At 42.2% G+C, this 27,348-nt stretch overlaps 2 protein-coding genes across 8 annotated transcripts in view; one reads left to right on the top strand and one right to left on the bottom strand.

The window, feature by feature from the left end:
- Window positions 1–2,277, top strand: part of EMID1 (EMI domain containing 1) — an 83,763-nt gene extending 81,486 nt beyond the window's left edge. For 2 of the 4 annotated variants that reach the window (XM_075213626.1, XM_075213635.1), the window contains exon 15: window positions 667–909. In XM_075213626.1, the coding sequence (XP_075069727.1) occupies window positions 667–800 (134 nt within the window). In that variant the 3' untranslated portion in view covers window positions 801–909. Of the gene's footprint in view, window positions 1–666 lie in introns of all 4 variants that reach the window. The other 2 variants (XM_075213617.1, XM_075213645.1) reach the window with 2 other exon arrangements.
- Window positions 2,254–27,342, bottom strand: RHBDD3 (rhomboid domain containing 3). 4 transcript variants are annotated; one of them, XM_075213658.1, is made up of 6 exons: window positions 27,176–27,342; window positions 24,586–24,752; window positions 10,868–11,251; window positions 3,268–3,433; window positions 2,919–3,158; window positions 2,254–2,741 (listed from the first exon to the last, which is right to left on the bottom strand). In XM_075213658.1, exons 2-6 carry the CDS (start codon window positions 24,719–24,721, stop codon window positions 2,549–2,551), a joined length of 1,119 nt encoding a protein of 372 aa, XP_075069759.1. In that variant the 5' UTR covers window positions 24,722–24,752; window positions 27,176–27,342; the 3' UTR covers window positions 2,254–2,548. The 4 variants fall into 4 exon arrangements, with proteins under 4 accessions (XP_075069759.1, XP_075069776.1, XP_075069766.1 ...); XM_075213675.1 differs by lacking the exon at window positions 27,176–27,342 and adding an exon at window positions 27,083–27,103; XM_075213665.1 differs by lacking the exon at window positions 27,176–27,342 and adding an exon at window positions 26,922–27,054.
- Between the last annotated feature and the right edge of the window lie 6 nt (window positions 27,343–27,348).

The raw sequence follows: 27,348 nt of genomic DNA, 5'->3' as shown, positions 1-27,348 counted from the left end.
TTGACCTTATTGCTGCTATTTTTTGTGTTATTTTACTTTTTATAATAGTGGACTTTTTGATCTTTGCCCTCTTTTTACTTCTGCCAAATCTGCCAGAAGCTCTGTGATCTAGGCTTTCCCTTTTTTTTCTTATTTCCAATATTTTATTGACTATGTCCACTTATGACAATATGGGCATCAGAGTTGCCTTGTTCTAGTACCAATTTCTTATATTTATTGAGTTATGGCTCCATTTACTTATGGTGGATAATTTAACCACATATATTATATTTAAGAAAGAGCATGTATATTTAAGTCCAATAAATAATTGGACTAAACTCTGGGACTTAGATTTGTAGAACAGAAGTTAATTTGGTATTGTGTAACAGAACTCTTGTGAATTGTTTTTCTTTTTGGATATATTGTATGGTCAGTGCAGTGCTACTATCATTGATTGGGTGGTGGACTGCAGTAAGAATAAAGAGAAAGAGGGTCAAAAGAAAAGCAGAGATGGATGCTGATAAAGAATTAGTAGTGTCAGCAGGAACATGTGCATGGGTGATATAAAAAAAAGACCTGTGAGACTGTGAGGAAGGGCACAGAATGAACATAGACTTTTAGTGTATCATATAGTGTTTGCTGATCACCTCTATGGTTTACTATCGATTCTTCTTTCCTTCGATTTAGAGACGGAGACTGGCTCTGGAACAGAACCACCACCAACGGGCACCAGTGGATTCTATCGTGGAAGGCGCAATGGCCCATCGTTTTACAAAATTTTGCCAACACAGAATGATGAGGAGGAAGATGAGAGCTATTGATGGTGTCCTTCATGGTGCCATTGGCAACCTAACTAGGCTTATCTACCCAGCATGGTTATTATTTGTGCCGTATTTCCATGCAGGCCTACAGACTTGTGGTTTTCTCAAAGTGGTCTTCATGAAATGTCTCACAGGCCTGAACTTTAACGTATTACCGCACAAATACACATGAATTACCCAGGTTTGGTTGTAATATGTTATCTGTGCTCAGGCAGGACATGCATATAAATCCTGGCCTGTTGTGTATTTGCTGCCTACTGGTTTGAAAACCACTCGGGTTCATTCATTTGTATGCTGCCTGGAAAACCTTCAATACATCAGCACAGCGAATTGCTGGTCATCCTTGTGCATAACTGGGTCTAGTTGGATTGCTGTCTTGTAGGTATGAATATTGAAAGGCATAGAAATCATTTTGATATTTTGGCCTGCAATCACTGATATTTTAAATAGGGAGGCCAGATTTTAAGGTTCAAAAAGTTGCTTGTTGTACTTACCATTAAATAGTTAATCCAGCTATCTAAATGGGGATACACATACTATGAAGTGCACAGGTCACAGCCAAGATTTCACACAATGGACATAAAGTGAAATGCTGGTGAACGCTTACTTACTGCAAGTCATGGGATAGCGATCACTAGATTAAATCATTTCTACCAATAAACATACCAGTCCTGAGAATGGACTATAATCCACTTAAAAGAACAGCTACAATGGAAAGTTACTGAAAATGGAATCTGTGTAATCTGATGTTTATGACAAAATCCCAACACCTAATATTCAAACTGGAACTCCACACTCGTACTAATACTGAAGACAATTCACATATAGATAAAAAAAGCACCAGGGGTTAATATAAAATAGATTTTTAATTAAAAATATATATTATCACTTACAGTAAAGTAAGAATTAGATTGTTTTTATTCATTGGCTGTCATCTTGGGAGAATTTCTACAAGAATAGATGGAAGTTGGAAACCAGAAGTTGGTTTTGGTTTCCAGCAGTCCGTCCCATCATTCCAAATAATTTCTCACAATAGCAAGCGTGCTTCCTCGGTGGTAGCATGCTTGCAGCTGGGAAGCACATTGGTCGATGACACTGAGGAAGCACCATATTGTGTGAAACACACATGGCATTGTGGACAGATGGAACGCAAAAAACAAGTTCCCGTCCAAGTGGTGTCAGAGATACACAGGGATTTTTTTTCCAGCTGATCTTGTTGAAGTTCTCCCAGCTGACCACTAAGATATAATTTTCACCGTACTGTAAGTAATGCTATACATTTGTAATTATATAAATAATTGTAAGTTTACAAGTAAAGAAATACCCAAGAGAGGCTAAAATTGCTAATTGGTGTGATGCTGTTTATAACATGAGTGTGTAAATGTATTATTTGTTGTGTACACATCATATTATTTGAAATCCATAATGGGGGAAAAAACCCACTTTGTATAAATAAATAAAACTTTTTTTTTATTGAGTTTTAGTAGGAAAAGCTTTCAGGACAAGAGAAGTATGATTATATCCAGAAATCTAGTGTTCGGTATGTTCTTTACAAACCATTGTGTTTGCCTTCTGTTTGTTTTCTTTGCTTGGACTGCTTTACAAGCCAACGCCTCCTGAGGAATATTACTCCACTATCAATAGGTTATCTCTCTTCAGAGTATTGTATCACCCAATAATAGTCAATGCAAAGTATTCTTAATGAGTTCTTACTGGAAACTTGCAGGAAGTAACAATGAGTTAATGTATCATAGGTTTAATTGCCTTGAATCAGAAGGTCTTAGATGACCATGAGATGTCTGCCTTTCACTGGCCACTGTAATATCTCCACCAATGTCTCCTTCCACAAGAAGGGACACTGCTCTCTCCACCTTTCCTGTGGCTGCTAATGCAACAACTGCAGGTCCAGTGGCAAATCCCATGCGTTCCAGCTGCTGGAGTCTGAGAAAGCAAAGCCAGATGTTGGTTTGGAGAAAAAAAAGATAGCAATAGAATACAGAGGGGAGATAACATAATAAAGAAATGAACTGTAAGAGGAGAAGCCAATGTGGGGAACATTAAGGAAGAGGTGATAACAATAGAATGCTGTGACTGGCAGGAAATAAATGAATATCTCACCTAAGTGCAGACACACTGGATTTGTTCAAGGTTAGCGCCTGCTTTTGTGTTTCCTGTTGCTCATACTCCCTCAGAGAAGCTAGAATACCAGCTTCCAACATCTCATCTTCCAGTGTTTGAGAGTCTCCATACCAAACAGGAGTATCTGTAAAATTAGCAAGGGTGGAAGTCTGTGTAGCTACCCCTGCCAAGGGCAAATCAGTAAAGGGATTTGACACATCTGTATAGGAGAACGGAAGTCTGAGAAAAAGAAAGGAACAAACTGTGTGTTCTGTCGAAATGGGAAACTGCCTGTATGACGTGGCATGCAATAGCTATAAAATGATTAGTAGGATTTTAAATTACTTACTGTTCTTGTGCTCTGGAATTCATATCATGCACCATAAATCCTTCCTCCCGAGTCTGTATAAACCGTGCCAGGGGAAAAGATGCCAAACAGTGGCAGAAGCGCGTTTTATCCAGTGCTTGTCTCCTACTGTGTGAAAGCTCTAGGTAACGGAGCAATCCAGCACGGGCTGTGGGCTAATTGTAAGGAATGTACTGATCATGTAAATTTAAACAGGGAATTGTCTATATGTGAGCATTAAAGGAGAACTCCAGCCAAAACAAAACATTTAGTTTTGAGTAGAATTCTGTGAAAATCTCAAGTTACCTGCTTCCTTCCTTATCCTTATGTCTGGCAAGTAGTATGATGCCTGTAATAGTCCAGACATTAGCAGTAGATCTTCTCTCTTGCTTGGGGCTTTTTTTTTTCCCAAATTTCTAGCAGGGTTTTGAAGGCCCCCCTCCCCTATGAACTCTCCATTCAGATGTATAAGAAGTTCACGAGGGAGGAATCTTGACCACGAGGCAAGCAATTTGAAAAAAGTCCATCCTGAACAGTAACTATGATCTTCTGTTATGAACATTCTAATGATTTTGCATCACTGATTAATTAGAGAGCAAATTCCCTACAGTTTGTGTGGATAAGCATTAAAGACTATTGTGTCAAAGGTTCTGTTGTTAGCTAAACACATGGGTATTGGCTGCAAACAGCAATCCATTGTGGTATGGATTAAACAGATTGTGGTGGGACTGGTTCCACACAGTGGGAGGTGTGAGGATCTCATCTGTAAAAAAGTCAATCACCTTTTGTTCTTCCAGTCTCCAACTACCCTTCCTGAACAGTAGTAGGATGGAAAGTTGGTGGAGGTCCCTGTTTCATTACATAGTTTCTTACAGAGTAACATGTTTAAGGGATTCCACTTCTAACTAAAATCTGTAATCTATTTCTCTCTACTGGTATCGTTCCATCACTATTCAAGAACACAGTGATAACTCCTATTCAGAAAAAAACTAAATTCTAACCCAAAACACTCTCTCAAATTACCGCCCCATCTCTCAGCTCCCATGTCCCTCCAAACTTCTCGAGTGAACTGCTTACACTCGCCTCACACGCTTCCTTACTGCAAACAACCTATTGGATGCTCTTCAATTAGGCTTTCGCTCTCAACACTCCACAGCGCTGACCAAGGTTGTCAATGATCTGATCACAGCTAAAAATAAAGGTGATTACTCTCTTCTAAGTCTCCTGGATCTCTCTGCTGCATTCGACACTGTTGACCACTCTCTCCTCATACAGACGCTACAATCCCTAGGTCTTCAAGACACTGTCCTATCCTGGTTCTAATCCTACCTATCTAATCGCCCTTTCAGTGTTAATTTCTCTGGAACAACCGCCACTCTGCTTCCTTTATAAGTTGGAGTACCACAAGGCTTAGTCCTAGGTCCTCTGCTATTCTCTATCTACACCACTTCTCTAAGAAAATTAATAAGCTAGTTTGGATTTCAGTATCATCTCTATGCGGATGATACACAAATTTATCTATCCTCTCCTGATCTCTCACCATCTGTGTTGTCTCGCGTCACTGACTGTCTTTCTGCCATTTCATCTTAAATGTCCTCCCGCCAACTCAATATTTCAAAAACAGAATTAATAATATTCCCACCCAACAATAGAAGCTTCCTGCCTGACATTTCTATTTCTGTTGACAACATGACCATAAATCCCACCCCGCAAGCTCGCTGCCTAGTGTAATCCTTGACTCGCAACTATCCTTTGTTCCCCACATCACCTCTATATTTACATCATGCTGCATACATCTAAAAAACATTTCCATAATATGTACATATCTCACACAAGACAGTGCAAAAACTTTAATTCATACACTCAGTCTCCCGCATCGACTATTGTAATTCCCTCCTTACTGGTCTTCCCAAAATCAGACTTGAGCCTCTACAATCTATTTTGCACGCAGCGGCTAGATTGATTTTCCTTGCAAATCGTTTTACATCTGCTGAGTCACTCTGTCAGTCTCTACATTGGTTGCCTGTTTTTCAACAAATCCAACATAAAATTCTTCTAACATACAAGGCCATCAACAAAATTGCACCAACATACATCTCCTCACTTGTCTCAAAAAATCTCCCAACTCAACACCATTCTGCGTCTCTCTTCTACTTTCATCACATCCTCCCATTCTCGGTTACAGGACTTTTTCCGGGCTGCACCCACTTTATGGAATTCCCTCCCTCACACCACAAGACTTTCCTCTAGTCAAACCTTCAAGCGTTCTCTGAAAACCCACCTCTTCAGACAAGCTTATAGTATTCCTCTACCACCGTATTAATCTCCCCGAGTTATCCTATTACCAATCTCTACACAGCTAACACAAGACAATGACCCTCTGACCAACGTTGTGTGACTGAGCATACAGCCCACTAAATATTTTGTAACCTTTGCATTCTAGCTGGACAGATATTCAATATGATGTAGCACTTACCCTTATGTATCAAACCATTGTCCCTTAGATTATAAGCTTGCGAGCAGGGCTTCCTAACCTCTACATATGTATGTATTACCTAGTATTGTTTTATTACTGTTTGTTCCCAATTGTAAAGTGCTACGGAATCTGCTGGCGCTATATAAATAAATGTTGATGATGATGATGAAGGGAACATTTTCCTAGAAGACAGTGCCAGCATTTCAGAATATTACCCTGGACATTGGGATACGAGATTTGGTAAGGCAATTAAAATTGCTGACTAAACCGTGGCATCTAATGTGACTCGTTACACAGGTGATTTGGATACCATTTGCATGCTTAGTGGTGTAACTAGAAATGACTGGGCCCCATAGCAAAGTTATAAAGGGATGGGGACCACCTCTGACCCATTCCTAAAGTTACAGTTCACACTGGAATCTGATCCATTGAAAAAATATCCTGCTGTGCACTAACTGCATAATTACCAACTTTTAACAACTTCACAGACTCTGCTTTTTTTTACCACACACAAGCACTTTAATGTTGTAAATGGGTAAGTGTTTATGTGACCGTGTTGGCTTACTTCGCCACCCGGTCTGTAGGGGGAAGGAGGAAAGGAGGGATGTCCTTCCTGCACAGTTTATCTTTCTTTCCTTCTCACTGGCAGTAATCTACTGTTACTGATCACTCCTACTGGTGTCACCTTGCCACCAGACACTCGCCGACTGAGAATGCCAACTGCGCAGTAGTTGTAGGAGAATTCGGCTGCCACCACTGGGCTCTTTTGCTGTGCCCACAACTGCTTACTTCTGTGTAGCTGGTATAGCTGCTGTGATGCCTCTTTACCGTGGGCTGCCTGGTACCTCCTGACCGCTTACTATGGATCAGGATTGCTAGGTAGCTGGCAGAGCGTTGACACAGACGCTGGGTTCAACACAGGACAGCCAGGGAACCGATTAGAGTCTAACCTCTTATTGGTTAGTCACAGGACACAGCAGGTAATAGTTGCAGGCAGAATCTTCAAGCAGTGATGTTTTATTGGTCATGAGCCCTGGCAAGGACTTTTACACGCTAGTTTGAGGAACTAGCTATTCTCCAGAAGCTACAGATGGAATGATACATTTTATGGAAGAACAGTGCTGTTTTTATACAGATTCTGACACACATGTTGGCAGGGGGTAACCCAGCTCCCTGGTCCATGTTGGCACCAAAACGTCTGAGATATCACCTCAGAGTGTTATCAGAATGTGATATTCTCTAAACTTGGATTTTAAAATCAATTTATACATAACAAAATTTACACCAATCAGTGATATCCTAAATCACGCTGTTAGGTTTCATATCTCTCTCAGGCACAGGGTGAAAGTCTAAGGATCCCCCCTCCTGTACATTCTGGCTAAAAGGATGTGTTGGTCACTGAGATGAAAAGGTCTAATTAATTATCATGCAGTTAACCTGCCTCTAAAAGTTACAAAACAAAAACAAATTTCTTACCCAGACATACACTCTCAGAAATAAATACATGATTTCCTATACAGAAATACAATACAATATAAAAAAAAATCAGTACATATGTAAGGAAATACAATGGTGCACTGCACCCATAATTAAAATAAATATCTACAATAAACTATTCCTACGTGATCCAGCCACAGTTTATTATTATTATCTTTACTAATCAGTGAAAATTTGTTTTACTTTTAATTAAATGTCACTACCATAACTGGCGGTTGACAAATGTAGTAGTGGCAATATGTTGTGCAACCAAAATGTTATAGTACCGTCAACAGACAATGGGGTATATATACTAAACTGTGGGTTTGAAAAAGTGGAGATTTTGTCTATAGCAACCAATCAGACTCTAGTTATCATTTATTTAGTACATTCTACAAAATGACAGCTATAATCTGATTGGTTGCTATAGGCAACATCTCTACTTTTTAAAAACTGCAGTTTAGCAAATATACCCCTATGTCTCAAATTCTGTCACTTTCTTTCTCACCCTTGCTAAGGCTGAGTACACACTACAGAATTTTCCATCTACAACGATTTTACAAACAACTGAAAAAAAATAAATCATAATCACCATGCCGATTCATGTGCACACACTATACATGTTTTAAAGGATTCACCCTCAGATCTGTACTCATCTGTCAGAAAAGTGGTCTGAAAAGATCATGATTCTGTATACCCTATGGAGATTGTGAGTACATACACACTGCAGAATTGGAATGATGTCGTTCCACAGCTGAACAAGATTTACAGTTCTGCTGAACCATCAAAACAAACCAGGGTCGGTGCTTTGGAGTGATTATTGTTCATTGCCTAAGTGTACACACTAAGGCTAGGTAGACACTGAAGAATTTTCCGACAGACGTGTTATCTCAAACGATTGTACCTACGACTGAAGGTCCCATCAGTCTGGCGATTCATGCATGAACACTGACACGATTTACCTTCAGATCTGAGCTATTCATCTGGTCCTCTAGTCTTCAGAGAATGACAGCACAATATTCATTCATTCATTATTGTCACACTGATTAAAACCGCTTTGTTATAGGTATCCACATGTCCTAATGAATTTCGTTAGCTTCTGTGAGAAATATTCTGTCTCAGGACGAACAAATTAATTATTCCTTCTACAGCACTCTCTACATTTATTCACCGGGACATTCATTGCTAACATCGGCTGAAAAGAGCCAGACTGTAAACTCTATGGGGATCGTGAGATCGAGTGCATACACACTACATGGTCGGTGATTGGTCGGAAAATATTAAACAGTACGACCAACCAAATGAGCCAACAAATTGACACTTTGGAACGTCTTTCGATCATCGTGTCACTATACACAATAACCGAATGATTTTCCTGATTATTGGAAGAAAACGCCCTAGTGTGTACCTAGCCTAATGTGATATTGGGCTGAACGGTCATTTATGGGGTGAGTGGCCCGATAATTGGCTGAAAACACTGTAGTGTGTACCCAACCTAACTTTTGAATTGGGATCAATTACTCTAGCAATTAGACTATAAATAAACATTTGCGATGTAGAAATGGTAATTATAACCATACTCAGTAGCTCACAACAGTCTGAAATGGATAAAACTATAATATTACAAGAACAGCAATAAAGCAGTCAAACTAATATGGAGAATAAGTAACAGAAATAGCAAGTCTCACATATAATATCAAGAGCATCATACACACATTCCTCAACTATTATAAAGCTTTATACTACTTACCACATACAAATGTCCAATCAATTTAGAGTAATACACTAGAATACATCCATCTATTCCTTACCTAAAGTTTCCTAACCTAAGTTTACGCAATTAGATTGTCTCAATACCAGTATCTCCCAAGAGGAAGACAAAATGGTCAGAAAAACTTTAAAAGCTAATAAATTCCCTGTTCCTGAAGGGTTCACAAACCAATATTATAAAAACATTAAAATACATTTTATTCCCCCATCTAAATGATCTCGTCACTATATTCCTTTTTGGCTCCATGATTCCCTTTTCTAGGTTTGAGGTAACCTCACTCTAAATTCTAAAGTGGGAGAGACCCCAAGTTCTTTTACTAGTTAAAAGCCAAACAATTTACATTTACATTACTGATCTGTCTCTTGATGGCTTGATAGTCTATCTCATGAATTATCAGAAAAACAGCTGCCAAAATGAATTGAGTACCTTGAATAGTATACCTATTTCATGCTCTCCATATTCCTCTAATTAAACATGATATAATTCCAGATATCTTGATTAATATGGCATTACAAATAGCCACATAATAAATTAATTATTAACTATTTGCTGCAGCAGAAGGCCAGTCCTACCAAATATTTTACAATATTACTTTGCAGCTCAGCTTAGCCACGCCCTATCCCGGCATTTACCTCAGGGTACTAAACACTGGGTAGATATTAAGAGGCCTGAATTAAACAATATTGGTATTGAAAATATCCTCTGGGTTCAGAAAACAGGGTAATCTCAACTAAAAAATGCAATCATATTCCACATGCCGACTCTTTGGCATTCAATAACAAATAAACATGATTTATTCAGCCTCCTACTCTCATGCCCCCCTTTAGGTCTGACTGACTGAAATAAAACACTTTACCATATTTAATAAATTATGAAGCTTCAATGGCCTTTGTTTGCATTATGGTGTCTGAATATTATAGATGTGCAAGCTGCAACGTGTTATTGCTTCTTTACAAGGCAAAGCTTTCAATATTTGAAAAAATAGTGCATTTCCACAAGCTCACAAAATGGAGCAATTTCTAGCATTTATCAAAACCTGACCCCCAGTATTGGTAAAAGACAGAGATTAATGAAATTAAGTGAAATTAATTGATATTAAAGGATGTTGAGATTTCAAGAAAAAGTTTGATTTGTCAATTAATACAAGTTATTATACCAATGGTATGTGACACCTTTGGGGCTTCACAAAATCTAACCCTATATCTCTCCTATGTTATGTAGAAAGTGTGTTCAAAAACCAACATGGATTGGAGGTGTATGCTATCCTTTGCCAAATTGATGAAAGTGAATATCAACTTAAGTCCTGGTACTTTTTATTAAATAGCATAATACCCAATCTCGATAAACATAACTACAGATTAATCAATTATTTGCTTTCTGCAGCCCAAGTATTTGTAAGCTCAGAACAGACACAGTTTCTCATATGGAGAAAACTACGGCTATGCTCCATCAGACCCTGAATATGTTCCATAAGACTTGGCACCCGTGGTTCAATTTCAACCCACTGTACAGCATGTTTAGAAGATTTACAAACCTTGTTATTCTCCAACACCCAAGATAACTTACATATATTTCTTACATTGTATCTTGCTGTACCATTGTTTTGACTTTTATTGATTGTATCTATATTTATAATTTGGCAGGTACCGCCCAATCCCTCTACCCCCTCCTCCCCACCCACTTTCCCTGTTCTCTTTTCTGTATTCCTTCTCTGAATACAAGTTTAAAAAAACACAAAAAGAAATACTAGTCATTTCTTATGTTACATCTCTATAAATTGTCGGAAAATGTATCAAATGCATGCACTGCTGTATACAAAATAATTTGATGATATACTGGATTTCATGACTCTCTCTGCTGAATATCAATTGAAAGGATACCGAGCAGTCCACTAATTACTCCACACATATGGAGCAGTAGAGGAGACTGTGGCCAAAGCAACTGGATAACTAATAGGATTCCAAATGGCAGCAAAGGTGCAAGCCTCTTGCCAAGCCGCCATGGAATAGCTGGACGCTGGGACACCAGCAGCGAAATCTGGGTAGCAAGGTATCCAGAGGCAGGGGTAACTGGCAACGGGAGCAGCAAGGAAAACAAGAGGTAGAAGGTGGCACAGCACAGTGTGCATAGACAGGAGAAATGCAGAAAGTACACTGTGCCAAGATGTTTCTCCAGCCGCCAGAATAGGAGAAGGAAGAGGAGCAGAGATATTAACAGAAGCGGTTTGTCAGGAGCACACAAAACATGTGTGAGCAGCCGATGGCCTGTAAAAATAGACACAAAATTCATACGTGGTCATTGATTTATCATGAATTTCACCATCTAAATAAAAAAAGAAATGACTATAGTGGTGGTATATTCTCACTACAGCTTGCTGTATGAAAACACAATTTTATGTCCCATATCTCTGCAGTCCCTTTAGAGTAGTGTTTCTCAACTTCAGTCCACAGGACCCCCTTAGCAGTACGTTTTCCATATCTCCTTGCTGGAGCACAGGTGTATTCATTACTGACTGACAAGGTGTAGCAGGTGGTATAATTATTTCACTGGGCACCTGGCAATCCTGCACTGTTAGTGGGTCCTGAGGACTGGAGTTGAGAAACACTGCTCTAGAGTCCTAGCCATGTATAAAGAGACTTAGGGCTAGATTTACTAAGCTGCGGGTTTGAAAAAGTGGGGATGTTGCCTATAGCAACCAGATTCTAGCTTTCATTGATTTAGTACCTTCTACAAAATGATAGCTAGAATCTGATTGGTTGCTATAGGCAACTTCCCCACTTTTTCAAACCCGCAGCTTAGTAAATCTAGCCCTTAAACTTGTTGTTTAAACTGCGGCTTGCTGTGCTTGTCTCTGCATAACAAGCTCAGCAGGACAGTAAAATCTTTATTGCACTGGATTGTGGGAGTGAGATTTACTATTTCACCACAAGCAGTGCATGGTTAACCTTTGGTTTTAGAGAAAAAAATAGTCAGCATCCCTATTCATGTGTACACACTATACATGTTTTATCAGATTTATCCTCAGATCTGTGCTCTCTAGTCGCTTTAAAATGTAGAACCCCACATTTATTCTGTCATTATAATGCAGATTTCCTGGCTTTATTATGTAGACCCCACAATCTATGGTTGCTTTACAATGCAGAACAACTAAATCCCTGGTGGCTTTACTATACAGTACCCCAGATTTGTAGTGGCTTTACTATGAAGACTCCATATCTGTGGTGGCTTTACTATGAAGATCTGTGGTGAAAACACAATGCAGACTCTAATCCATTTGGCTCTGCATTGTATTGCCACCAGAGATCTACTTATCCCTCCTGCAATTCCACACTGCATCCTACAGTCCAAATGGCTGAAGCTGTTCCAGCCATTCACAAATCAGTTTTTTAGCGTCTTACTGCTCACAAGGTATTTTATAGGGAACGTCATAGGGCATCTTGCTGGGCATATCACTGGGCTTCTTGCTAGACACACCTAAGAGTGTCTTGCTGTGTACATCACAGTGCACACCATAAGGCATCTTGCTTCTTACTGAGCATATTACATCATATTGTGTGCATATTACATCAAACATTACATTTTATTGGGAATAAGAACATATCTTGTTGTGCATCTTATTTAATATATTACAAATATTCTTTGGTACATAGCATATTGCTGGTTATATTATATGATGTTATTTATATTACTACTGGGCTGTAATAGGCAACATGGCCCTGTGTATCCTGTGCATAGTGCTCTTTATTGTTGGCACTGGGCTTTTATGCAGAACTGTATAGAATTAGCATTTAGATTGCATGCACAATACTTTTTTTGCCATACTATACATGCATATTATTTACTTTGTCCCCATATTGTGAACCATTAAAATCACATGCTAAGTGTTCACTATTTCACATTACTATGCTCAGTGCTATGCCATGTACTAAATATATTTTTCACTTTATATTAAGTACTATCTATTTTCCTTAGTATAATGCTGTCCATTACTTTTATACATCCAAACCCCACTAAACCTTGTGACCTTCACAAACTTTTGACACTTTATACCTATTCCTCTGCCTGTCTCTGGCAATGCTAGTAGGAAACACATAGAACTAGATATTTAGACAATTAGGTTCAGTAATCATAGTACGCATGCATAGCCCTAACTAAAACATCTTTAGTTTTGATATGCTTCCAAAACTTTTGCATATAGATTTGAGGATGAGACTGTAAAGCAGTTTGCTTTTTAGGTGCACTGATCATTAAAAATTAAATTTAAAGCCACTGTTTAACATTATTATATACAGGGTTGCCAAGAGGAATTCAGGGCCCCAGTACAGCAACTTCCTGCCGCCCCCCCCCCCCCCCTCTATAGTTGAGCATGGCAAAAAATTGCGGCAACGCAAAAGTGTGTGTGGGTGTGTTCATCCAATTGGGGGTGTGGCTATGCATCATTGGGGCGTGGCTAGCAGGTGAAAAGCACTAGGCCACCCTCCTACAGAAAAAAAACCTGCATTGTTGTGTACACCATTGGCACAAGGGTGCAGTGACCGCTTGCCAGAGCGTGACATATGTCCCAATACTCCTGACTTTCAGGACATCTAGCACGATAGTGTAGTATAGAAAGAATGCAGTGTGTACATAAAGAGTTCACATTGGGCAGAACAGTCACCAAAAATTGGGATTGTCCCACTAGAATAACAACATTTCACAGACTATCCTGCTCTCTCCTACCTGCAGGGCCGGATTAAGGGAATGGAGGCCCCTGGGCTAAGGGGGCCTCCATTCCCCCGTGAGGGCCCCCCCCATGATCCGAGCCGCCCCCTCCCCTCCCCCCTGTGATCCGAGCCGCCCCCAAGGCACTTACCTCTTTCTCCTGGCATTGCGGTCCTTCCCCGGCGCGCTGTACGCTCTTTACTGAGGAGATCTTGTGAGAGTGAGACTCACAAGATCTCCTCAGTAAGGAGACTACAGCGCGCCGGGGAAGGACCGCAGTGAAAGTGCTCAGCAGCATTGATCGGGCCGGGGGCGCCCCCGCCCCATCAATAATGCTGTTGAGCACTTTCAAGGGCCCCCTGGATGCCCGAGGCCCCTGGGCTGTAGCCCAGTTAGCCCTATGGTTAATCCGGCCCTGCCTACCTGTTCTTGTCACTTTCACCACCTGTGGCTGCAGGTTTCTTTAGTTGCAGCTTGCCTGGATCCTGGAATGTTGGGGGCCCTATTTGAAAAAAAAAAATGGGTACATTTAGAAAATTCCAACCAGCCTCGGCGTTAAATCAATAGGACTCATGATTAATAATTAGGCCTTCCTCCAGCCCCAACATTAAAATAATAGTATTCCCATTTAATAAATAAACCTATTTCCCTCCCTTCAAACAGCCCCAGCAATAAATTAATAGTATTTACATTTCATAAATATATCTATTTCCCGCAACCATCACTGCCCTTGAATAATTCATAGTCACATTTAATAAAAATACCTCGTTCTCCCCAAACTCACCCCCACATTCAATAGCCCCAAACCACCCCATCTTAAATAGTGCCCACTATTAAATTGCCCCACTATCACCAAACAAGCAAAATAGCAACTATTAATTAGCCACCACCTACCTCACACACACTACATTACCACAAGTCCCCTGTGCCATCACACACACACTACCACAAGCCCGATGTGCCATCACACACACATTACCACAAGCCCCCTGTGCCATCACACACACATTACTGTGCCCCTTCAACATCACTACGCTGTTCCCCCTTATGATCACACTGTGCCCTCCATGCTGCTTTTCCCCTTCATCGCTCTGTGCCATACTGCCCCCCTACTTTTCATCACACTGTGCAATGCTGCCCCCCTTCATCACTGTTCCATGCTGCCCTCTTCATCACTGTGCCATGCTGCTCCCTCCTCCTCTTTATCACACTGTGCCATGCTGCCAACCCCCTTCATCACTCTGTCCCATGCTGCCCCCCCTCTCTTCTTCAACACTGTGCCACGCTGCCCCCCTCTCAGTCATCATTGTGCCACGTTGCCGCCGCCCCTCCATCATTATCCCATGCTGCTCCCTCCCTATCCTTCATCACTGTGCAATGCTGCACCCCCCTTTCTCCTTCATCCCTCGGTGCCCCTCCCCTCCTTCATCACTCGGTGCCTTTCTCTCTCCTCCACCTTCATCCATCGGTGCCTTTCTCTGTCCCCCCACCACCCTCTTCATCATTCAGGGCCTTTCTGTTTTCCTGCCTTTGCCTCCGTTCCTTTACTTACCCTTTGTATTAGCTTCTTTCATTTCTTCTCTTCTGTCTGGATCCTCTCTGTGCCACTCCTCACTGAATGTCGGGCGTAACGTCATCACATTCAGTGCAAACGATTAAAAGAGGAAGGAAGAGGGACGACTGCGCCGCGATCAAGTGAATATTTTTTTTGTTTTTGTTTTTTACCCTGCCCGGAGCCACCCCACCCAAAGCCCACCCACATGCAAAAAATAATAATAAAAAAAAGACAAAATAAAAAAAACATTTTAAGATGAAAAAAAAGAAGAAAAAAAGACGGGCGTCAGTGAGGGCTCGGGTTGAGCCCCCTGGCATGTCCGGGCCTGGGTAATTAGTACCCGCCACCCCCCCCTCTCATTGGCCCTGATTATAGATCAAAATGTGTGTATTACTGATAACAATAATATACATTAAACAACTGGAGTGTTTCTAATTAACTAAATAGGTCAACCATGCTGAGTGACTGATAGAGTGACTGATAGCTTTGTAGACTTACTTTTTAAAAATGTCCTGTGTGGATTGGTTGATACATACACAGGGGTGTTTCACAGTAGCTTCAATAACTACATTATCAGACCTCCCAAAAGTACCAATTTTGTTGGGACTGTCCCAATTTGTGAATCGCAAAAGGGCATGGCGTTTTAGGAGAGTGTGTGTGGTTGTGTACGTATCTGGCTGCGTCTGAACAGGTATGGATGTGGCCTGGTGGTTTTGGCCATGGGTTCATTAGATCTGACAGAAACTTCAGCTGTCTGCAATGAAGTGGGCAGATAATAGTTTTTAACAGAGATGCACTGAAATTTCAGGTTAACACTGAACAATGTATTTTTCCTTTATGGTCCATATTTGAACATTTCAATTTTGGGGTTTAGTGATCTTAAAACTATTGTACTATTGTCAAATAGTTAAACAATGTTGACGTATAGCCCAGTTTTGTGCAATGGTGATGGCTGACAAACTGAATATATATTGTTTGTTTTTTTCACAAACATGCTTTCTTTGCTCTTGCTGGGATAGCACATTTTTTGTTTCAAAAGAGCACAATTGGCTAGAGTATAAAAGTGTTTACGTCATCATGTCCATTCTAGTCTCCAGGTTTATACAAAACATGTTTGACCTAAGGTAATTTCCCCAACACACTTGTATATTTTCAGTCAGTATATTTAAGGTTCATGTAGGTACATAATTAGGTTTAATGTATACTGTGTTTCAGTTTTATTTATTTTTGGATAGACAATACGTTTTTTTCAGTTTTTATACAACCTATAAAAAAAACACAAACAGCAGTAACCACCCTAACAGCTCTTAAATAGTGTACTTCAGGAGATGTGATACAAGGCAAAACCTCTAATCCATAACAATAGCATGACAGCTACTTTTGCCATGCCCCTGTGTATAAGTGTGCATGCTGCAGTACTCACAGAGAGGACTGCAAGATAATCACACAAGCTCTATGGCCATATTCATTTAGTCGAGAGTTCCCGTTGAAACCTTATGTAATGTGTTTCTGTGCAAATTACCACCATTTACAGTACCAAAAACATCACAGCCTACCTTCTGAAATCATCCATACTATGAGGTGCAGTCCAGTCCAGTGAGGTGTGCATACTGTCACGGGCACTAGGAGTCTTTACCCAGGTATCACCAGATGATGGACTTACCAGAGCAGTATAGTTGGTAATATGGTACTCTGGTAGCGGGGTGACCACGGAACAGGAGACAGCAGATGGTAAGAGAATGCTCGAGAAAAGTCTATGACTAGCAGCACTGGTAATAGGTAGATAACTGTACACGAGGAACTAGATGGACAAGGAAACGTGAGGGTAGACAGTGGTCTGCAGATAGCAAGTTGTACCACTGCTATAGTGAAGAGGAATGTCCAGGAGTAACGAGGAGGTGGTGAGAGTCAGCGGTCTGCGTATAGCAAGTTGTACTGCTGTCTAGGTGAAGGAATGGAATCCAGGTGAAGGTATCAGGGGAGTCAGTGGTCTGCGTTAGCAAGTTGTACCACTGCTATGTGAGAGGATACTTGAAACTGGTGTCACAGGGAACAGGAGACAGTGGTCTGCATCTAGCAAGTTGTACCACTGCAATATATATGTGAGGAGGAGCACGAGGAGATGAATGCAATGCCGAGTATACACGGGCACACAGAACTTGATCCCACGATGATATGCACAATATAATAATAACTGAGCAGCACTGCACAAATATACAGAGTCACAATAACTATCCAGGCAAATAGGAAACACAGTCAAATGATAGCAATAGTCTCAGTGGATAGGAACTCCGGAGGACAACAAACTCAGTCCAGCTAGATATGCAATACACAAGCACAGTCAATGAGAAGTATGCATACCGCGGTTCAGGAGAGCAGGCTGTCAGAGAGACGTGCAGGAAAACAGGAACACCTTCAGAGGCTCATGGGGAATGAGACTCCAAGATCAGGCAACGAGGTATTGACCACAGGTGCTTTAAATAGGGAGTGTTGCCTGATCAGCCAATTAACTAAAAGCAACAGGTACTGAAGGTTTGAAAGGGCTGCACATGCGCAGACCCTCAGGATGGTGGACGGCCACAGTTCCTAAACACACGAGAAGCGGTACTCACAGTCCGGTGAGTGACAGTACCCCCCCTTTTAAAGGTGGGCACAGAACACCTGGAACCGGGTTTGTCCGGATACTTGGAGTAAAACTTCTTAAGAAGAGCTGGAGCATTAAGATCTTCAGCTTTGATCCATGAGCGCTCCTCAGGACCAAAGCCCTTCCAATGAACGAGGAAACGAAGAACTCCTCGCGAAATTTTTGCATCCAAAACGTGAGTAATCTCAAAGTCCTCCTCTTGATGAATTTGAACTGGCCGAGGTGCTGAAGGAGGGACCGAGAAACGGTTAAAGATAAGAGGTTTGAGCAAAGACACATGGAAGGCATTGGAAATACGAAGGTTCTTAGGAAGTAGAAGTTTGAAAGAAACTGGATTTATAACTTGAATGATCCTATACGGACCAATAAAACGAGGAGCGAACTTCATAGATGGGACCTTCAAACGGATATTTTTGGTTGATAACCAAACACGATCTCCGATTTTCAGTGGTGGAATAGCCCGTCTCCTTTTATCTGCAAAAGACTTATATCTGGCAGATGTCTTCTTTAAACAGGTTTTGACCTGAGACCAAATATTTTTGAAGGTTTGGCAAACAGTCTCTACAGCAGGAACTTGGGTGGGAGGGAGGGCAGGAAATTCCGGAAAAGACGGATGGTGACCATAAACCACAACGAATGGAGTTTTAGAAGATGACACATGATAACCCTCTTCAACGTCCGAGGACGTCACGAACGCCTGATGAGGAGGAAGGCGTTCTGACAGAACCTTATCGCACAGATCCGTAGATGAAGGATCCTGTGGAGGAAGACCTGGTGGAATAGACGACTGTTGTATTTGGAGTGGAACAACTTGAGAGAGACAACGATGATGACATTCAGACCCCCAGGATGTGACTTGAGGAGTGTTCCAGTTGATCTGAGGGGAATGAAGTTGAAGCCATGGAAGGCCTAGTATGATAGGACTGGTAGTAACAGGAAGAATTAAAAATGAAATTTCTTCTTGGTGTAATACACCAATCTGAAGGGTTACTGGAGACGTACTCTGGGTGATGAGACCATTGATAATGCGTGATCCATCAATAGCAGTCACAGTAATAGGTGTCTTCAAGGTAATCACTGGTAGGGACCATTGATTCACGAGGGATTTAGAAATAAAGTTTCCCGCAGCTCCAGAGTCAATAAGTGCTTGGGACTTAAAGGATTTGGTAGCAAAGGAAACTGTAACATCAAAAGCACAAACTTTTAATTTCGAAGAACAAGAAGAGGACTTCAGGAACCCTAACCTTATCTCTCCAATATTGGTTAGAGCCCGGCATTTCCTGGGACATGAGTTCAGCATGTGAGTAGAGTCAGCGCAATAGATACAGAGTCTTTTTATCACTCTTCGTTCTCTCTCCTCTGCAGTTAATTTGGAGCGACCTATCTCCATAGGTACTACTGGAGATGGAGCTTGATGAACTTGAGGTACCGAGCAAAGAGGCGCTTTGAAGGAAGTTACTCTTTCGGAATCATTCTCACGAAACCTCATGTCTACACGAAGGCAAAGGGAAATCAAATCATCCAAAGAGGAGGGTACTTCTTGTGAGGTCAGTGCGTTTTTAATTTTATCGGAAAGCCCCTGCCAGAAGGCGGCGATCAGTGCCTCAGCGTTCCACTGAAGTTCAGAGGCTAGTATCCGAAATTGAATGACATACTGAGCTACGGTGCGAGATCCTTGGCGTAGACGGAGGATGCAGGATGCAGCGGAAATAACACGACCTGGTTCATCACATACACTTCGGAACGTGGAAATAAATTTGGCACTATCCTGTAATAATGGATCATTTCTCTCCCACAGAGGGGAAGCCCATGCGAGAGCTTGTCCGGAAAACAAGGAAATGAGATAGGCCACTCTGGAACGTTGAGTAGAGAAATTTTGAGGTTGGAGCTCAAAATGGACGGAGCATTGGGTAAGAAAGCCCCTACAGGTTTTGGGATCTCCATCATACTTTGACGGAGTAGGCAGGCGAAGCGTGGAAGCCGTAGACACCTGGGATGGCACTGGGGAAACGGATGAAGGCACAGGAGTATCAACAGTAGCTGTGATATTTTGCCCAGATGTTCCCTGTGAGACTAACGCCTGGTAACATTGCAGCAACAGCTGTTGGCGAGCATCCTGTTGTTCCATACGGGTAACCAGATGCTGCAGCATCTCTTTAGCTGTAGGTTCCGAATCTGGGTCTGTCATGGCCTGATCTTACTGTCACGGGCACTAGGAGTCTTTACCCAGGTATCACCAGATGATGGACTTACCAGAGCAGTATAGTTGGTAATATGGTACTCTGGTAGCGGGGTGACCACGGAACAGGAGACAGCAGATGGTAAGAAAATGCTCGAGAAAAGTCTATGACTAGCAGCACTGGTAATAGGTAGATAACTGTACACGAGGAACTAGATGGACAAGGAAACGTGAGGGTAGTCAGTGGTCTGCGGATAGCAAGTTGTACCACTGCTATAGTGAAGAGGAATGTCCAGGAGTAACGAGGAGGTGGTGAGAGTCAGCGGTCTGCGTATAGCAAGTTGTACCGCTGTCTAGGTGAAGGAATGGAATCCAGGTGAAGGTATCAGGGGCGTCAGTGGTCTGCGTTAGCAAGTTGTACCACTGCTATGTGAGAGGATACTTGAAACTGGTGTCACAGGGAACAGGAGACAGTGGTCTGCATCTAGCAAGTTGTACCACTGCAATATATATGTGAGGAGGAGCACGAGGAGATGAATGCAATGCCGAGTATACACGGGCACACAGAACTTGATCCCACGATGATATGCACAATATAATAATAACTGAGCAGCACTGCACAAATATACAGAGTCACAATAACTATCCAGGCAAATGGGAAACACAGTCAAATGATAGCAATAGTCTCAGTGGATAGGAACTCCAGAGGAGAACAAACTCAGTCCAGCTAGATATGCAATACACAAGCACAGTCAATGAGAAGTATGCATACCGCGGTTCAGGAGAGCAGGCTGTCAGAGAGACGTGCAGAGATACCTGAGCGGCTGAAGGCTGGCAGGAGGAGAGACCACTGGAAGATGGAAGCGGTAACCAAGTTGGTGCAGCGCACGGTAGGTAGACCAGCAGGAACAAGGCAATACTCAGGAAGCAGTAGTATATGGAACTGGACACCTGGAGAACACGGGAGAGTTGAGGCAGTCTGGTAACCAGTAGCTGAGATGAAAGCAGCGGAGCGCTGACCCGATGAAGACAGGGGAGTTGAAATGAGCAGGAACACTCTAGAAGCACGGAGACAGCGGATAGGAATCAGCTGGCTGCAGACACGATGAACACTGGAGAGTTGAGGTGAGCAGGACTCTGTAGAAGCACGGAGGCAGCGGATAGGAATCAGCTGGTGCAGTCACGATGAACACAGGAGAGTTGAAGTGAGCAGGATACTGTAGAAGCACGGAGGCAGCGGATAGGAATCAGCTGGTGCATTCACGATGAACACAGGAGAGTTGAAGTGAGCAGGATACTGTAGAAGCACGGAGGCAGCGGATAGGAATCAGCTTGTGCAGTCACGATGAACACAGGAGAGTTGAAGTGAGCAGGATACTGTAGAAGCACGGAGGCAGCGGATAGGAATCAGCTGGTGCAGTCACGATGAACACAGGAGAGTTGAAGTGAGCAGGATACTGTAGAAGCACGGAGGCAGCGGATAGGAATCAGCTGGTGCAGTCACGATGAACACAGGAGAGTTGAAGTGGTCTGGAAACCACAAACGAACAACAGGAATCAGCAGGAGCTGAATACACGAGGAAACACAGGAACACCTTCAGAGGCTCATGGGGAATGAGACTCCAAGATCAGGCAACGAGGTATTGACCACAGGTGCTTTAAATAGGGAGTGTTGCCTGATCAGCCAATTAACTAAAAGCAACAGGTACTGAAGGTTTGAAAGGGCTGCACATGCGCAGACCCTCAGGATGGTGGACGGCCACGGTTCCTAAACACACGAGAAGCGGCACTCACAGTCCGGTGAGTGACACATACTGTGTGAGAGTGAGCTCTCTTGGCGGACAAGTCAAGAATGGGGCAAGCTGTGGGTGGATAAACTAAGTTTCTCTGGCAGTGCTTCTGATTGAAACCCTGCAAAGACTGGGGAGTAGGGGAGGCATTTTAATAAAGGGGGATTGAAATCAAAATAAGAAGATATGACCAGCCACAGTTATAGAGTTAAACACACAGACAAGACATAGGTTGCCTACTCTTCTGTCTTCATCTCCCACTACTGGCCATAACTTTCTTTCCTGACTGCAACAATAGAGCTCTTGTTGAAATACAGGTAACATTATTCGGTGGCAGATGACACCAAGACATGCTCAGAATAGTAGATCTGAACAGCTGGAGCACACAAGTTTATGGTAATGCTACAGTCCCATGATGGGGGCTATACAGAGGCATGACAGGTACCTACATTAGGGCTCAACAGTTGTGGAGGCACAAAAATAGACTATACAGAGGTATGACTGGGCAATATCATTAAAGTTAAAGGGGTTGTTTACTTTGGGACATCCCCCTGTTCCCCATATTATGCTACCATGGGTGTACTGGAAGAGGTATCCAAGCCATTACCGTTTGTAGTCATAGTCATATAAGGAAGAGCTCTACTGCTTCCAGAGGACAATCAGGGTCATAACATCCTGCGGATGGGAGATATACAGCTAATGCAGCCCTTGATTGGATTGCCTACAGCTCCTGTCCCAATCATGTGTTGCATTAAGCTCACACCTCCAGCCTAGGCTATATCTATTCAGAGGCAAGCACTTTGCTCTTCATCCTGATGGTAATCGCTAAAGTCATCCATGTTGTGATCTGGACCACAGAAAACAGAGTACACTATGAGGTGTTTACAGTTTTTCATAGAACTGGTGTCGGTTCATCCTATTTATTTAACTATTGTCCAATTTCCTTATGTAACAATTATTTCTTGTTACCTCCTACATTTAATCATGCAACATAGATGAAATTGCCATGAACTTTGAACTCCCTCTAGGTTCTGGGTATAAATATCTTGTCCATATATTGTAAGCATTATGCTTACGGTATTACTGGAAACAATATGGCCAATCATGCAACAGGGAAGGGTAGAATGTCAGCTCAAGTTGCTGACTTTGTTGGAACTATGTCAACAGGCGCCATCCCCTCACTTCCTCCACAGTGCTGGGAGTAACACCTACTACTTTTCATTGCCTAGCAACAGGACGCTGCTTCCCTCCGGCTTGGCACTGATCAGGCGCGTGAGCAATAGGCGTGTGTCCCGTTGCTAGGCAATGTATAGGCAGATATACCTGTTGGCGGTCAGTGACGTACTGTCCACCCAAATTCCATCTGGCTTGTCAGGCCTTTCCCCACCCTATTTATAGAAGGCCTATTAGGTCTCATATTTGCTCCATATATTGCTCCAGAGTTTACCCACCCAGCTCCACTCACCTGTATCCTCGTCCCAGTATATCTGTGGCTCCTGACCCGGCTTGTCTCCTGACCTTTCTTTGGACTGCGATTTGGCAGGTGGTGACTGTCTAGGAGAACTGCGACCTGCGCACCCCTTGCTGCCAAGTCCATACTTCCTTGTGAGGCTCCCTGGTGAATATCAGGGATGCGTTAGACTCCATGCCTCCTTACTCAGTTGCGCAAATATCAGCAAGTGGCCTCATCCAACCCTCTGCCTTGTGACAATTTTGTGAGAAGGGAGCAAAGCTAATAAATGACATTTCTGTATAAACAAACCTACTCCGACAACACTGTAAGGCTTAAGCCGTACATATTGCCATGTACTAAAATAACAATAATATTTTTTGCCCATTAGTTCTTACATTTTTTCCACACTTTTAGCAATCTATGTATAGTGCAATATAAATACAGTCTTATATATCAGATTTCTTGAGTTTTGAAGACAGCGGGTGACTTTTCTCTACCAACCGTATGACCTCAGAACAGATATGTTAACCATTGGGGTTTGCAATGTATAGCTACCAGAAATCTGGGGTTTGCATTGTAAAGTCACTACAGTTTTGGTGGCCTGAACTGTATAGCCACCAGAAGTTTGGTGCCCTCCATTTTATACCCACCAGAGTTGGGGGGCAGTATTATCAACAGAAATCTGGGTCTGCATTGCATTGATAGCATAGATATGAGAGAATGCATTCTATAGATACCAGAGTTTATAGAGGCTACATTGTACACCCACCAGATATCTTGTGTCTGCATTTTAAAGGCCACCAGATATTTTGGGTATAATGGTCTCCAGAATCAACTTGTCACTGTATGGTGGTCACTAGTATGCACTCTGCTTTGTATAGTCTATACTAGACTTATCTGTAGATCTGACACTGATATGATCCCTGTGTTGTATATCAATAAAATGATTTCTGTATTTTATAGTGGTCACTAGAATTTCCTTGCATCAACCACTAAGTTGCATTAGTATCAGAAATGTTACAACAAATTATATCCCCTATACCTGTTTTTGGTGTCACAATATAAAGCTGAGCATATGAAAAAAAAGTTTCTTTACTCTCTTAGCACAATGGCACCTACTTTCAGAGACAGCAAAAGCTGCGATAATAAACCTGATATAAAACACATTATGTCACTCATTCATCCACTTCAAATATGTGAATATCTGTTTCATTAAGCCTGGGTTATTTTTTAAGAATGCATTTAGTTCCACATTACTACACAGTAATCATCTCACCATCCCAAATTTCTTGTAATGTCTCCACATGTAGCTGCAGATCACTGCAAGAGCCCAGAAAAGCCCCGAACATCATCAGAAGCATCATTAAAGAACATCCTAGTGGTGGACCTGTCCCCAGCACCAATCTTAACATATCTACAAAGGCTGGGGATCCTCCGTATCACCTGCAAGACAGAAGAGTTATACTTGCAAATGACTCTAATGAATCCCTTGAATAACAAAATAAGGGCCAAATGCTAGAAAGGTCATGACTAGCCCCAACTTGAATAATATGGTCAGGAAAGAACCCTGGGAAGGCAAATCTAACCTTTGGAGATGCATTACCAACCCTCTCATTTACCATATCCGGACAAATTATTTTCTATGCCTTTATTCTACACAGAAGCTGGCACACATAGCTATGTAATGAATATGAAACCACTATGTCTGCCAGTTTCAAAGACTCATTATACAGCAACTCTAAGAGGGTAGATTTACTAAAAATGATGTTTGGTGGCGGATCCAGGAGGGTGGGGGGCGATTGTTGCCTCTTTGCAGGGGCATGCTCCCTACGGCTGCACAGTATGTGCAGGCCAGTGTCGCTGTCAGCACAGACAGGCAGACACAGAACCCTGCCTGGCAACTTTGATTGTGTTTTAAACACAGTCAGAACAGCCAGCCAGCACACTCTGACTGCCTGTCTGTCTATCTGTGCTGAAAGCGACACTGGCCTGCACAGTATGCAGCCGCAGGGAGGCCACCATTGAAGGTTAAAAAAGGAGGTGGGGCCTAAATCCCCCCCTCCCCTCTAAAAATAAAATAATAGATCTGCCCCTGGTGGCGGTTTTAAACCGCCAGACTTTGCTGCCAGTTTAGCACTCCAAACCGCCACATTTAATATAGAGCGATTTGAGGCTGGGATGTTAAATGCCTGGTGATGTGTGGCGGAATGAAAAGAGCTAAACCGCCAGAAAAAAATAGTTTTTAATATCTGCTTCTGAGTAACTAGATAGCTCAAACACGCTGTTTGAACTATCTTGCCATTCAGAACATAAAAGGAGACACCACTAACTTATGTATTATGGGGGCAACAATTATTTAATGATTAAGGGACAAAATTAATTTATAATTAACTTATGAGGCAAAGTTTATATTTCATTATATTAAGGGGCCAATATTACTGTATTGCAATCTGCTTTGCATACTGTATGTAGTCAGCATGAACTATAAGTGGTAAATTTGTGTCTATATGAGGTGGGCCTGAAGTTGTGTATGTTGGGCATAGGTACTAAAGGTTATTTATTAAACAAATCATTCACTTTCTGCTTTTATGATTTACCTGTTTCATGAGTGATCATTTTTACAACACTCCCTTCATCATCATCATTTATTTATATAGCGCCACTAATTCCGCAGCGCTGTACAGAGAACCCATTCACATCAGTCCCTGCTCCATTGGAGCTTACAGCATACTTGCCAACATTTTTTTTTGTTTTTCCGGGAGATGCCGGCTGGGACGTGGGCGTGCAGGGGGCGGGGCTGCGAAATCGCGTCATTTTGGCCCCGCCCCGTGACGGAATGACGCAAATCGCGTCATTTTACAGTGGGGGCGGGGCTAAACGCAGCGATTCCGGGTGAATCGCGGCGTTTAAACTAAATTTTTCCCCCTTCCTATCAGGGAGATTGCCAAACTCGTCCGGGAGACTCTCGCAAAATGCGGGAGTCTCCCGGACAATCCGGGAGAGTTGGCAAGTATGGCTTACAGTCTAAATTCCCTAATATACACAGACAGACAGAGAGAGAGAGACTAGGGTCAATTTTTGATAGCAGCCAATTAACCTACCAGTATGTTTTTGGAGTATGGGAGGAAACCGGAGCACCCGAAGGAAACCCACGCAAACACAGGGAGAACATACATACATACTCCCTTAATTACTTACAATGTTTCCTTTTAGCTCTTAAATTTGTTCTAGTCTAAGCCTCATTTTAAATAATAAGTGGACTTCAGGACTGTAATTTTTTTTTACTTTAGTGCTGAACCGCATGACACTCCCATCAAATCTGGACTATAGGACAGGTATACCCTTGTGTTCTTATCTACCCATCACAAATGGCAGTGTGCACAGCCCTACTAGAAGCTGTAGCTGGCTGATCCCTCTGGGATCAAGGTATGTACTTAGCCCTATAAGAGCTATCTAGTACATTAGAAGTGTTACCCAAAGCAAGTACAGGGCTTCTTTTACACCAGTGTAAACCACAGGCCTATAGTGATGATATAGTGAGTGTGGTATTATAAAGAGTGATATATAATTGAATTATTACATTTTAATGTACGTTATTGTAAAAAAATATACCTGGTGGTAAATGAGAGAGGCGTTATGAAGACTAATTGTATTTAGAAATTAAAAGTGTATACAATTAAGCATAATTCTAGATAATAAAGATAAGTGCAAAGCATTAAAACCCCCAAGAGAAGGCGGCCTGACTGCCCTGGCCTACAGCATGCATTGCATACAATTCATATTCTCTCTCCCCACTGCCGCTCGCTCTAACGGATTACACCACTATTATCTACTCCAGGGGGGGACTAGATATATGTGAGGATTACCTTCTCCGCGTTAGATGTAGAGTCTCACTCACAGAATCGGGTACCCCTACTTTGAGGGTTGCATACAACCGCGGTGGTACACTCGTCACCTGAGAGCCATGTGACGCGAAAAGCGGGTTCCCGGATCTTCCCCCATTTCAACCAAAAAGTGGTGTGGTCCAACGAGGTCAGTA

The sequence above is a fragment of the Mixophyes fleayi genome, chromosome 1 (assembly GCF_038048845.1).
Source record: "Mixophyes fleayi isolate aMixFle1 chromosome 1, aMixFle1.hap1, whole genome shotgun sequence".
Taxonomy (NCBI): Eukaryota; Metazoa; Chordata; class Amphibia; order Anura; family Limnodynastidae; genus Mixophyes; species Mixophyes fleayi.
This window is presented reverse-complemented; position numbering and strand designations above follow the sequence as displayed.